The following is a 14,390-nucleotide window of genomic DNA, read 5'->3' as shown; positions in this document are numbered from 1 at the left end:
ATGGACATTCTTTATTCAACATCAGTTCTACCATACTTCAAATGCATTTGTGACATTTTGGGGGATTTATACAAAACAATTATTTGGATTAAACTCCACAAAAAGATTAATACAAATACAAAGTGGGATTTGGAAATCTACTAATGCATTCATGAAAAAAACATCACATAAACATTTGTGGACAGTGTGCATGCAAGAATGTTGGAAATGTTGTATTGTGTAGATTTTTAAAGAAGAAATGAACATTTATGATTTAAGAGAAATGTTTATGTTTGAGTCATGCTGAGTTCTCAATAACTGCTGGTGAAGGATAACCTTTTTTCTTCTTTTTCATTCTTTTCTGCTACTACAACTTAATTTCCCTACAGGGATTAATAAAGTTCATCTTCATCTTAAAAAACAACATCCAAACTCTTGCAAAGATGGATGTGCATGTTGAGCATATGAAAGGAAAGCATTTAGCCAATCAATGCTAACTCCACAGAGAAAGTGGGGCTGTGTCCGAATTCCCCCCCGAACCCCTAAATACTGACAAACTAGATAGTGCGGCACTAAATATTCAGCCTTTCTCTTAGGGCACTATAGCTGTGAATTGAAAAGCAATTCGGACACTATGCTCACTACATTATTTTTATGGTGGATACGACGCCATCGATTTCACAAAGTTAAATGAGTTTTTCACTGATTTACTGAGCAGCGATGCACACTTCTGTTTCGCAGAGACTTCTGGGAAATTTCTATGGTACTTAATTTTGGAACTGTAGGTTGTGTCTGAATTCCTTCCCTGCTCACTATATAGTGCGTTCACCATTTTGTAGTGCATTCCAAAATCCAGTGCCCTAGAAACTTCCCAGAAGACTCTGCAAAGAACCAGTGTGCATCGATGTTCACTTGATCGGCGAATATAGACCACAATGCATTCCGTCATAACAATTTTTGCCAAAAACCTTTATTTATTTAATTAATTATTTTAATTTGTTTTGCTTTTTTGTTATTATTTTTGTTTAGAGTCAGCAGCATGTCTTCATTTCGATTTCCAGCAAGCTTACTTCTGATTGGCCACAGTAGTTGCCCTAGAAACGTCACTCAGACCAACTCGACCAATCCCGGTTGTCTGGCTCCAACGGGGACCCGTTTTGTGGAAAAATGGCAACGGAATTGGCTTCATTTCCCTGTAGCCAGGGGTAAGGCCCTTTCTCTGGGTGAGGTCACAGTCCTCTATGTACAGTGAATTTCAGGGCCGGATCTGTGTGGAAGTGAGCCCAAATATATCTAGCTGGTACCTTCTAACATCTCACACAAGCTCAGGCTCCTTCCCTCTCAGAGAGGTGACCCGACTGCAAGCTTTGTGTTGTAACTGGACCTTGTTCTTTCTGACTCACTTTAGGGATTCTGAACCGCTCTTAGTCTGACTCGTCACCTAGAGCCGGTCTGCGTGGGACACCTTGCCATCGGCTTTAGCCCCGGACAGATCAGCTTCTAGGATCACTCGAGTGCTCAAACCCCCCCACCATGTTAAGGTGGCGGTTCACGGAGGGGATCCATTTAGTGTGTTGCAATTCTTTCTGTTTCTACTTTTTAATGTCACTTCATTTTTTTCTGAATAAAATGAATTTAATTAAAAATAAATGATCAACTTATCCATTTTTTTTACAGGAACCTTTTTTTGGTTGGGTGGGGGGAACTGAAGTCCTCAGAGAAAACCCACACAAACACTAAATGGTGTGTTGCCCTTTTTTTCTGTTTGGCCAGATTTTAAAGAATTAATAAATCAGTTCACATTTTTTTATTGCCTTTGTTATTTTTGTACAACTAGAAGAGAGAATTGCAACAATGTTTTTGTTTCTTCAATTCACAATTTTTTTTCTCTCTCACTTTTTCTGTCCAACAACTGAGCAAACAGATTAGAGCTGAAGGCCTTTTGTGTTGGACAGGTTTTACTATCACAACAAGAGGTTATAGAACTTTAGAAGCCAGAGTGGAGATTTGTATAAAACCCCTTTTTGTTGTATTGTTTTTTTTATTTATTTGTTACATTTAGTGTGTGTGGGGAGGGGGAGGGAAAGAATGTGTGGGGGGTGGAAGAGAGTAAAAGGAAGAAAGGTGAAAAAGTGGGGGATACAAGTACCGCTGATGTCTAATGATGTCATCACTCTGCAGACTTTTCTTCCCTTTTTAAAAAGATCTTTGGTTCTTTCCAGCAGCTGGAACAGACATTAAAGGAGGAGTCTGTTTTTTCAAACAGGCTTTGTTTGTAACTAACATATTGATAACTAATGACGTTCTGCTGTGCGAAGGTTACAATAATCTATAACAATGATTTAACGTGGTAGAAAACATGCATTTATCTAAACGCCACTCTTTATTTCCATAAATTAAATCACTTCTACAGTATTTTCATCAGTCATTAAGAATTTTGAACACATTTTTTACTACTTATTTGTGCAGATAAAGTATATAACATGGGAAAATACTTTTGCTGATCACATTACCAACCTACTATGAAGGGATTTCTGAGCCATTGTTCCATGTGCAACACTTACAAAAAATTCTTTTGTACCTGAAACTCAAAAACAAGTGCAAACAAAACCAGGAGCTGGAGAAAGTGGTCAGGGTTAGGGAAGTCTGGGAATCTCTACTTAGACTGCTGCCCCCGCAACCCGGTCCCGGATAAGCGGAGGGAGATGGATGGATGGATTATTGAAAAAATGTGTTTTATAGTGAACGCAGTCCTTCGTATTTAAAGTGGCAGATGTGGCTCTAAAAATGAATAACATCAACTAATCAACAAACAGCAGAAACCCACACTGTGAGAAAGACTCTACACTTCTGACTGATGTTCACGTCCACTTTAGTCTTCACAGTAAAGATTGGAACAGAACAATGAGAACCAAAATAAAAAACAGAGGAACAGTTCTAATGTCTACTAGAAAACATGAATAACAAGAACACCAGACATAAACCCCAGTCTGGTTCTTTATCAGCCTCTTCCTTCATACATTTTTAGGAAAATCTTTTCCTCACTAAACTTGGTCTAAAAAAAAATATAAACTCAGTGACTACTTTTTGTTTAAATTAATAATCAAATGTTCACTGACTACATAAAAAGTGTCAGAATTAAAGACGTTTACAAAATCTTTCTTGTGTTGTCATGGTAACACACACATGAACAAACTAAAAATTAATTAAAATATTTTTAAAAATTAAAATATTTAAATTATCTGAAATACGAAAACCAAAGTGATTGGATGTGCTGCAGAGGTAGAGTGGTTGACCTCTGATCAGAATATCACAGGTTCAACTACCACTTTGCCCATCCATGTGTCAAAGTGTCATTGAATAAAACTTAACCCCACATTGATCCTGGGGGTTATAGGTTAGTGCCAGTGTGAGACAGCACAGCTGCCATCAGTGTGTGAATGGGTGTGTGTGGGGGTGAATGGGACTGAATGTTTAGTAGTTTGGGCTTTCAAAGAAGGTACATTAGCGGTATATTCCATACGTATATGGCAACATAAAAACAAGGCTTGAAATATTTCATTCTAAAAAATCATAATTTCAAATAAAATACTAGTTTCTGTCTTTATGGAAGAAAATTTGTACTTTTTCCAAATCTCTTCCTCTGCTCATGAAAACCCAATGTTTTTACTGCACAAGTTCTCTGCTCCAAGTTTTCTTGCGCTTAAAGTTTTTAATGAATCCTGTATTAAACTGTTTTAAAATGTTTTTCTCTTGTGAGTTATCATATGTGTTTTGAGATTAGATATAAGTTTAAAACTTTTGTCACATTCTTTACAAGAAAAAGGCTTCTCTCCTGTGTGAGTTCTCATGTGTGTTTTAAGATGAGATATTTGACTGAAACTTTTGTCACATTCTTTACATGAGAAAGGCTTTTCTCCTGTATGAGTTCTTGTGTGTTTTTTTAGACTAGACAAATCACTAAAACCTTTATCACATTCTATACAAGAAAAGGGCCTTTCTCCTGTGTGAGTTCTCATGTGTGACTTGAGATGAGATATTTGACTGAAACTTTTGTCACATTCTTTACAAGAAAAAGGCTTTTCTCCTGTGTGAATTCTCATGTGTATTTTGAGACTGGATATTTGACTAAAACTTCCACCGCATTCTTTACATGAAAATTGTTTCTCTCCTGTATGAAATCCTATGTGAAAAGGTTTGTTAGTGATTCTTGAGCTTTCACCAGACTTGAAAAAAGAAACATTTTTCTGCACTGGAGATTCTTTGTGTTTCTTAACCAAATCATCCTTCTTTAATTTTTTACTACCATCAGAGTCACACTGACTTTTTGGCATCTGAGAGCTGTCCACACTTTGGACATGACTCCTGTCTCTTCTCTTCCTCTCATCTCTGTTCTGTGGGTCTGTCTCTTCATCTGTAGTTGATGTTGATTCTTCATGTTGGTTTTCTTCTTCATCCTGACTATCAGTTACATTAAAGCTCTGCTGAGTGTTTAGATCTGCTTCACTGTTCTCATCATCCTCATTAGTAGGAATCTCCATCAAGGTATCAGTCTCCTGCTTCAGATCAAGCTGCTCTTCATCCTGACTGATGCAGAGGTCCTCTGGCTCCTCTTTAATCTGCGGTGGTTCTGGTTCTTCCTGTTCCACTTTGAAGTTCCACTGTTGGTTGTTTAGATCTGCTTTACTTTTCTCATCTTCCTCATAAGTAGTAATCTCCATCAAGGTATCAGTCTCCTGCTTCAGATCAAGCTGCTCTTCATCCTGATTGATGCAGAGTTCCTCTGGCTCCTCTTTAATCTGTGGTGGTTCTGGTTCTTCCTGTTCCACTCTGAAGTTCCACTGTTGGTTGTTTAGATCTGCTTCACTGTTCTCATCTTCCTCATAAGTAGGTATCTCCATCAAGGTATCAATCTCCTCGTTAATCGTTGATGGTTGTGGTTCCTCCGGTTCCTTTTTATAAAGCGGAGGGTCTGGTTTCTCCAGTTCAACTCTGAAGTTCCTTTGCTGGTTGCAGAGATCTTCATCTTCAGTCACCCAATGCTGGGGGAGGACTGCAGAAACACAAAAAGACACATTTTTTTGTTTTAGGTCTTTGTGTGTTGTTAATAAACACTATTAACTGATTATCTTAAAACACCAATTGTCTGTGAAGACTCTAATTCATCCAGTTTGTTTCCATCACAGAAGTAGGATTAAAAATGCCATCTGTACATTATCATTTTCGAAATTGAAAACATTTCACCTCTTATCCAAATTGTCAATTCTGAAATACCTGGTGAAAGAGCTAGTTTATATGTGCTCCTGGAGGAGGAATCAGTGGCTGCCCTCCCTAACCTGGTCATCTCTTTCAGCTGTTAATGAGTGGAACTGGTTTGTTTGTCTGGGACTGATTTAAACCTGAGACCACCATTCTTATTAAGATAATGTTTATCTTTCTTGAAGAAGATCGCATCTTTCACGCCTCGCTCAAACCATGCTTTCTCTCTGGCTAAAACTCAAACCTTGCTATCCTGGAAGGAGTAGTTTGTGGCCCTCAGGTGGAGGTGTACCGCAGACTCTGGTCCACTTGAGTTGGTTCTGTGATGTTGGTAATGCAGCTAGGGAAGCAACCTCTGCACAAGCGGCTTTACCAACATGACAGAACCAACTCAAGTGGACCTGTATTGGCTCGAGCAGGGGAACCAACCAGCCAGGTGAGGGGGCCCCCCTTCCGGCATCCGGGAGCAAGGGGGAACCCCGCCATTAGGGCCCCGAGCCACAGGACAGGCACTGCGCTGTACTGGGGGGTAGCCCTTGGGGCCACCGGGCACCAAGACCCGGGCCATGACGGAGCCAGGACCCAGGAGCCGCCCACCAACCAGCCGGGGGCTCGTCACTCCAGGCCAGCCCCGGCGCCCGACCCAAGCAGCTTCAGAGAGCTTCACTGGTTTGTAGAAGGTCACATACCTATGTGGTGGAGCTGCAGCTGTGGTTTCCAGATGACATCCAGCAGTCTGCGCTGACGACAGAGCTCCTGCTCGTACTGGACGATGGTTCCTTCACAGAGTCTGCAGATTTCTTCAGCAGCAGCAGCTAGTCGCTCGCTGATCAACTCTCTCAGAGACTGAAGGGAAGACATGGTTCCTGCTCCGATCTTCAGCTCCAACTCCCACAAACACCGCCGTCCTCTTCACTGCAGCTCCGATCGATCATCTGCTAGTCTCACAATCCCAGAAAAAAGGTCCAAACAGAAACTTTTCTCCTGGTTGGAGATTTTCCTGAAAGTTCCTGTGATCCTGCAGGAGTCAGTTCTGCTCAGCCTGCAGACCAAACAGAAAAGACTCTGGAAGCTTCCACATGTGAAACTTCAAGACAAAGAATCCAAACAACAACATCTGATTGGTTGACTTTTGGAGGGAAAGCTGCAACAGTCTTCTGTGATTGGTTCAGCCGTCCCTGCCCCCACTAGTCTACTGCACAGGGGGCAACATTCCAGGGGGGGTTGGTAATCTCCTCCTTCTATTGTTTCTGCCCCACTGGCTCTTTCAAAATAAAGGCTTATTGTAGCAGAAACCTGAATGGAACATCAGAATGGACTCAAACTGCTGCTGGTTTCAAAGCCTCGTTCTCAACTTCCAGCTGAACTCTTCATGAGTTTGAGCGTCTGTGACAAACTCTACAGTTGAACAACAGCAGTGAAAATCTCCATGGATGTCAACTGGGAGAGAATCAACATGAGATTTCCAAGAGTTTCTGCAGGAACTCATCACAAAGTCAGGAGCTGCAAGGCCTGATGGGAGATCTGTGATCCTATTGTGACATGAAGGAAACTCCTTCAAACAGGAAAGATTTCATTTGACACGATCACTTTGATGTTAACATGAAGATGGATCCCAGTGATTCAGCTGAAAAACATCCCATAATAGTGTTCTAGATGGTTCTAGAGTGGTGTGGAGATTTCCTGTTTCTTTTTCCTGTTTCTCCAGAAACTAGAAGTCAAACCTGAAAGCAGAAGCTGCAAACTGAGTCTGTGAGGCAGATTTTCCAGCAGCACATCCTCCTCATCTGCTGCTGAGATGGAATGATGAAGCTCAGCTGAGGAACAGCAGGTTTCCTCTCACATGTTCCTGCTGCAGAAAACACTGTTTCATATCAACTCATCCACATCATGAAGGATCAACATGTTTGACTGAATTTAAAGGAAAAGAAAAGACGTCAAAGAAATCTGTCCAGACGGGAAAGACTGAATGAATCCAAGTTTTTACCAGATAGATGGAACTTTGTTTGATTTTCTAGCTCTGCTTTTCTCCAAAGACGAAGAACATCAAGAAATAACCAATAAATGCTGATCTGGAACATTCTGTCTGGGAGTCTGACTGACACTTTGACACTTTCTACATTCTGCTTTGATCCGGGTTTGAACCTGCTTTACTGCCACCACAACACATCCAATCCCAGCCCAGAACCTGAAGCTGGTTCTGAACATGAAGCCGGTCTTCAGGGACAGCAGGACTGATGAGTTAGTGATCTTCTCAGATGGACTTCAGACCCCTTAGAGCTGAAACTCTCACTTTTCTCTAGGAATCAGCTTCTTGTTGACGACACACTGCTGCAGTCAGGGGAACACACAAGAAACACACACACACACAAAGACACACAAAGGGGGAGGAGCTTAGCTCAGGCATTGAAGTCATGGTTGAACTCTTCTGGGACTTATTTTAGACACAGAAAGCGCTCGTGTTGTAATCAATAACATGATTGGTCAGCTTTAGCTTCAATGGAAACATCACATGGTCTTTCATTAAAGTCCATTTAGATCATAGTTACAGAAATAAGAACTGATCAGAAGTCATGAATCAATGGAGATTCAGAAACATTCAGAATATTTCACTAGTCTGATTGGAATCACTCTATTCAATAGAAACCAGCAAGAAAATAGAGATTTTCTCTCATGACCTCATTATTCATGTGAATTTATCAGCTGTAAGCCATAATTCAGACAAATGGAGCCAGTAATTCCAGAATAATCCTCACATAGATGTTGTGTGTGGAGCCCGTTTTCCTTTAGATGATCCAGCTCTTGGTCCAATGAACCTCCAACCTTCTTCCATTTGTTCAGCTGCTGGACAGAACAAAGAAAAACAAACAGATGTTTTTGCTGAGTCAGGAAAATGCCTGTTGGAGCTCCAACATGATTGTTGACGGTGTTCCTCCTCTTTCTGCTCCGCTGACGTCCTCATTTTCAGTTTCCTGATCAGACAAACTAAACTCTTTTCCAGGTTTGAATCATCAGAAGAAGAAGAAACTTCCACCTTTGTGCCACATGCTCAGAGAATCCACTTCCAGAACAGCAGAGATTCCCGCCACATGTGACAGAGCATCCAGGTGATCTCCAACTACAGGACATCATCACCTGCCTGTGACAGTCACACCTCCATTCTAGATGCAGCCAATGACCTCTAGGCTGTTTGAGGCTCAGAACAACATGACAGCCAGGAAGACCATCCCTCCTCCTGACCACCAGCTGCTCTGTCTCACAATGGCTGCCATGAGGAAGACTCCATGAAGAGTTAACGCCCAGAGGTCTGCTGGACCAGACACCATTCCTGACAGAGTGATCAGAGAGAGCAGAGCAGCTGCTAGACGTCTGATGTCTGACAGGAAATCTTCTAGGGAGACAGAGGGACGGGGACAAACCAGGACACCTGCAGTATGCACGGAGCACTTCAAAAACAGATGAAAATCATGTTTTCTTATGAACAGCATGTTGAAAACCCTTTCTCAGATAAACAAACCTACTTCACTTTGAGACAAACAAATCTGTATTTAAAAGAAAAAATCATTTCTTTTTGTAGGATTTTAACAGAGATCCGGCACACTTAACAAGTTTCTCAGAAGTTTACTGACAACAAATCCTGAAATTGTTCCATTCAAGGAAACATCGACTAATATTTGTATTGATGCTGTTTTCCATCTGTGTTTTCAAACCTGCATCAATAATTAGCTCATGTTTATTGATTCACTTTCTCTTGAAATTTGGCTTCTCTGATGTACCACCAGAGGGCGACAGAGAACTGTTGATATTATTAACACAACAGTAGATAGAAAATAGATGGGGTTTTACTAGAAACGGTCATTTAAGAAGATGTCAGCTCACGGTCACCCAATGCATAGTAGCAGTACTGACCCTTACTTTCTGTGTAGAAACCACAATCGCCTCGACCTGAGGGCTTGCTCACATAGTCGATGCGATTGCAGTAGTCGTTCTTGATATGAACAGCTCCACTCGGAAGAGATCCCTCCCAGGTCTTCCAGTAAAGTTTGTCAGTAATTTTCCACATGGTGGACAAACACTTGATCGGTTGACTGTGGACTGACAGTAAAATGCAGTGTGGGCTCTTCTCTGGTCAAGTTGGAGACTACAAGGGAAAATGAAAAAGCTGTGTTAACTCCATTGTAATTCTTCATACTCACAGAAGCTGATGCTTCGCTCAGGTTGACTGGGATATTCTGCAGACAGTTGGGCTCACCTCTACTCAGGGTTTGGGCTCCAACACTCAGTAGTGACCTGAGAAGACTTGGAACCTCAGGAGTGGGACGCGGATCACTACCACCACTGCCAACCTGTCAGCTCTGTGCTAGATTTGTGCTGTTTGAGTCTTGCAAGTCCTCACCAACGGAAGAGATGTGACGTAGTAAGAATTTCCCCTGGAAAGTTAGTGAGATGAGTCAGTAGGGCTGGGCAATTTAGAATTTTTTGGCATCAGGTGACAACAACATATATCACATTTTAAACCAAATAATTGTATTTTTCAAATTTGAACACTCTGTTGCTCATAAGAGAAATATGTAATCATCAGCAGGTTGTTTAGATTTAAATATTTACTTCCTATTAAACTTTTAACATAAAAGATGCAGTGAAGGACCCTGATGAAACAGTTTTTTCAGATAATTAAAAAATGCATTTACATTAAAAGGTAAACTGAAAAATAAAAAGCAAAATCTTTCAAGTTTCAAAAGAGAACATAAATAAAACAGAACACTAAACTGTTTGATTAGTTCTATTTGAAAACAAAAGGATGATTTTACAAATAAATTCTGATGATTTCAAGTTTTACAGAACTGACATAAAATTGAAAAGCATTATTGTCATCATCCTGTATAAAAACAAGGAACTAAAAGCAACTAGGAACTAAAAGCAAATTCTGAGTTTCCTCTGCTAGATAAGACTGTTGTTGCTGTGCAGGTCTGACCTTAAATTTTTTTCCTGGAGAATCATCGTTTATTTCAGTCTGAGACTGAACATGCTTGGTGACTCAGCTTCAGGTGATAAAAAAGTTTGGTGCTATTTCCAGTTTTAGAAAGAACATGTCTTCTGCACAGTTTGCAGTGAACGTTACTCTGTTTTTTGTTGTATTTTAAATAAATAATCAATTAAATCAATTTTTTATTTGAATAGCACTTATTTAAGCAGGAGCTGTCACGGCGGGGGGGATGAAGGAAGCACCCAGGTCGGAGAGGAGGAGACAGTTGCTCAAGGTGGACAAGGATTTTAATGACAAAAACTAGAAGCCAAAACTACTGCTAAAGCAGGCAAACCAAAACGCGAAACACTCATTACACTCAAAAAGCGGGGAAGAGCAGAATAAGCTTTGGACCAGCACAGGAGGAAGGGAAAGACAGGACTTAAATACATACAAGGCAACAAGACACAGGTGGAAACACTCAGGACTGATGGGGAAAGGCAACACTCGAAACAACAACAAAACAGGAAATACTACAAAATAAAACAGGAAGTAATTCAAACATATACAGAAAAACAAGGAACCAAACACAAAGACAAAAAAAAAAACGGAAAACCGTTACAGAAGCAACCATAGTGCTTAACATAAAATCACATTAAATCAGAGACAATATGATACAATAAAGAAACAATAAAAGCAATAAAACAACAAAAGGAAAAAATTAACAAGCTGACCCACCAAATCCACTTATTGGAATTAAAAGCCTGGCTAAAAAGATGAGCTTTTAAAAGTGACTTCAAATCACTGACAGTTCTGGCTGACCTCACAGAGAAGGGGAGAACATTCCAGAGTTTAGGACTTGCAACTGAAAAGGCCCTGTCTCCCCAAGTCACAAGCCAAGTCCTGGGAACCATTAAAAGCGTTTGATCTTCAGATCTTAGGACTCGACGTGGACGATATACATGGAACAGCTCAGATAGATACAGCAGTGCCAGACCATTCACACATTTAAAAACCAAAAGTAAAATCTTAAAAGTGATCCTAAAAGACACAGGCAGCCAGTGAAGAGAGGGTAAAAGTATGTAGTATGTATGGTCACCTGCAGAAATCCTCTCAACTGTCCCGGTGATTGTTATTCCCAGATTATCTTATTGATCTGAAGGGGTAAATAAAACCTCTCAGGGAAAACCAGCAACACCCCTTTTTAACCTCATTCAACCAGTCCAAACTCCGCCCAGTGAAGACAGAATTTGCTATTTATGAGTGACAGGCACAGCGCTTAGACTTGTTTGCCGACCCGCTTGACGAAGCAACGGTCAGCACTCTGACTCCTCTGTACTGGTGAGTGAAACGTCTTTTACCTATCTGAGCAGAAGGTTGAACTTCTTAACTTAATCCCAGCAGTGAAAATTTCTGCTGTGGACTGGCAGCACCTATGCATGTGAGGTCTGCCAGAACCGACAGTGATTTAAAGTCACTTTTAAAAGCTCATCTTTTTAGCCAGGCTTTTAATTCCAATAAGTGGATTTGGTGGGTCAGCTTGTTAATTTTTTCCTTTTGTTGTTTTATTGCTTTTATTGTTTCTTTATTGTATCATATTGTCTCTGATTTAATGTGATTTTATGTTAAGCACTATGGTTGCTTCTGTAACGGTTTTCCGTTTTTTTTTTTTTTGTCTTTGTGTTTGGTTCCTTGTCTTTCTGTATATGTTTGAATTACTTCCGGTTTTATTTTGTAGTATTTCCTGTTTTGTTGTTGTTTCGAGTGTTGCCTTTCCCCATCAGTCCTGAGTGTTTCCACCTGTGTCTTGTTGCCTAAGCAGAAGAAACTCAGAATTTGCTTTTAGTTCCTTGTTTATATACAGGATGATGACAAAAATGTTTTTCAATTTTATGTTTGTTCTGTAAAACTTGAAAACATCAGAATTTATTTGTAAAATCATCCTTTTGTTTTCAAATAGAACTAATCAAACAGTTTAGTGCTCTGTTTTATGTTCTCTTTTGAAACTTGAAAGATTTTGCTTTTTATTTTTCAGTTTACCTTTTAATGTAAATGCATTTTTTAATTATCTGAAAAAACTGTTTCATCAGGGTCCTTCACTGCATCTTTTATGTTAAAAGTTTAATAGGAAATAAATATTTAAATCTAAACAACCTGCTGATGATTACATATTTCTCTTATGAGCAACAGAGTGTTCAAATTTGAAAAATACAATTATTTGGTTTAAAATGTGATATATGTTGTTGTCACCTGATGTGAAGAAATTCTAAATTGCCCAGCCCTACTGACTCATCTCACTAACTTTCCAGGGGAAATTCTTACTACGTCACATCTCTTCCACCGGTGAGGACTTGCAAGACTCAAACAGCACAAATCTAGCACAGAGCTGACAGGTTGGCAGTGGTGGTAGTGATCCGCGTCCCACTCCTGAGGTTCCAAGTCTTCTCAGGTCACTACTGAGTGTTGGAGCCCAAACCCTGAGTAGAGGTGAGCCCAACTGTCTGCAGAATATCCCAGTAAACCTGAGCGAAGCATCGGAAGCATCAGCTTCTGTGAGTATGTAGAATTACAATGGAGTTAACACAGCTTTTTCATTTTCCCTTGTAGTCTCCAACTTGACCAGAGAAGAGCCCACACTGCATTTTACTGTCAGTCCACAGTCAACTGATCAAGTCTTTGTCCACCATGTGGAAAATTACTGACAAATTTTACTGGAAGACTTGGGAGGGATCTCTTCCGAGTGGAGCTGTTCATATCAAGAACGACTACTACAATCGCATCGACTATGTGAGCAAGCCCTCAGGTCGAGGTGATTGTGGTTTCTACACAGAAAGTAAGGGTCAGTACTGCTACTATGCATTGGGTGACCGTGAGCTGACATCTTCCTCATTTCTCATCCTTGTGAATGAAGATGATTTTGAAGATCTTGTTTGGAAAAAAGACTCAAATGGTCAGGTACCTAAAAATGCTGTGGAGTCTGATAATGGATTATACGTAGGAAAGAACAAGTATGGCCTAGGGAAGGTGCACCCAGTACACCATAGCCTTTTTATACCCTGCAACGGTCGTGAATATTGGTACCACGACTACGAGGTCCTGACCTACAACACTGATGTGAAAAGTGATGCTCTCTCTTGTGTTGAGTACCAAATAGATAAAGCTGAAACTGAACACCTCTTTCCAGAAACAATTACAAAATTGGAATGTGTCAACGACAATAGCACTGAAATGACAGTAAAGCGTACCATTGTGGGGACAGTTGTAAATGAGTCAAAATGGGATTTCACTATTTCTAATACTTCACATGCTGAAATGACCGTTTCTAGTAAAATCCCATCTATTTGTGACATGAGCGTCACATTTGGTGCTGAGGAGACATTCACAACTTCGAAAGGAGGCTCCAGGAAAGAGGAGAAACAATTGTCTGAGGAGGTCACTGTCAAAGTCTTATCAAAACAGAAATTACATATCATGATGGTGGTCCGTAAGTGCAAGCTCGACATTCCCTTCACTGCACGCCTCACTCGCACTTACAATAATGGAACGGTCAGGTCAACAAACATCAGTGGTACCTACAGAGGTGCCTGTGTGAGTGAAGTTAAGGTTGAGGTTAAAGAGGTTTAGTGACCTCATCCTTTAGTCTGAAGTGGCTAGCAGAGTATCGAGGGACAGAAACAAACAGATTCAGCTTGAAGCCTTAAACTTACCTGTACTTCAGGCCTTGGCTCTTTGGAAGGAACTCCATGTGAATGTGTTTACAATAGCTGAATTGGACCTCTGTCTTGGACATCTGCTTTTCAGAACCAAAAACATGTAAACTAAATGTAATCCAAGAACATTTGCAAACAAAACTTTGACTTTGGTATTTTTTCTCTAATTTAGGACATTTTCAATGTTTGCCCTAAAGGTTGTGGCTCTTACTTGTGTATTTGTGATCATTTGCTCCAACGCAATAAAAAATGAGCAATTCTTCTTTTTCTTGTCCTGTCAAGAAATATAGTGTGTGTGGAATTATTTTCTTTGCATGTCTGCTTCACATTGATACTTTTTTGAAACTCATGACTTTGTTAATATAAGAGTCTATCTTCTTTTCATACTGAATAAAGATCAACTTCAAGTGTGTGAGTTTATTTTTGTCTCTGAGACTTCCTTTTTTTCTATTTTGTCTGTTAGATATTTCACTACA

The 14,390-nt window shown here is 40.2% G+C and overlaps 1 protein-coding gene and 1 pseudogene across 4 annotated transcripts in view; one reads left to right on the top strand and one right to left on the bottom strand.

Moving 5' to 3' along the window:
• Positions 1-237: 237 nt before the first annotated feature.
• The window catches only part of LOC111948919 (uncharacterized), a 31,140-nt gene continuing 16,987 nt past the window's right edge, over positions 238-14,390 (bottom strand). Inside the window, exons 1-5 of one of the 3 annotated variants that reach the window (XM_078937069.1) lie at positions 9,930-10,077; positions 9,491-9,668; positions 7,995-9,379; positions 5,928-7,569; positions 238-5,032 (exon numbers count right to left, since the gene is read on the bottom strand). In XM_078937069.1, the coding sequence (XP_078793195.1) occupies positions 3,717-5,032; positions 5,928-6,099 (1,488 nt within the window). In that variant the 5' untranslated portion in view covers positions 6,100-7,569; positions 7,995-9,379; positions 9,491-9,668; positions 9,930-10,077 and the 3' untranslated portion in view covers positions 238-3,716. Of the gene's footprint in view, positions 5,033-5,927; positions 7,570-7,994; positions 9,380-9,490; positions 9,829-9,929; positions 10,078-14,390 lie in introns of those variants that run through there. The other 2 variants (XM_078937068.1, XM_078937075.1) reach the window with 2 other exon arrangements.
• On the top strand, positions 11,111-14,332 carry LOC144987912 (natterin-3 pseudogene; annotated as a pseudogene). Its single transcript, XR_013651599.1, has 3 exons — positions 11,111-11,545; positions 12,514-12,691; positions 12,812-14,332. The product of XR_013651599.1 is annotated as a natterin-3 pseudogene (transcript).

This window comes from Oryzias latipes, chromosome 2 (genome assembly GCF_053564925.1).
Source record: "Oryzias latipes strain Hd-rR chromosome 2, Olatipes_Hd-rR_3.1".
In the NCBI taxonomy this organism is placed as follows: Eukaryota; Metazoa; Chordata; class Actinopteri; order Beloniformes; family Adrianichthyidae; genus Oryzias; species Oryzias latipes.
The sequence above is the reverse complement of the archived record's forward strand: the minus strand, read 5'-3'. Positions and strand labels throughout refer to the sequence as shown.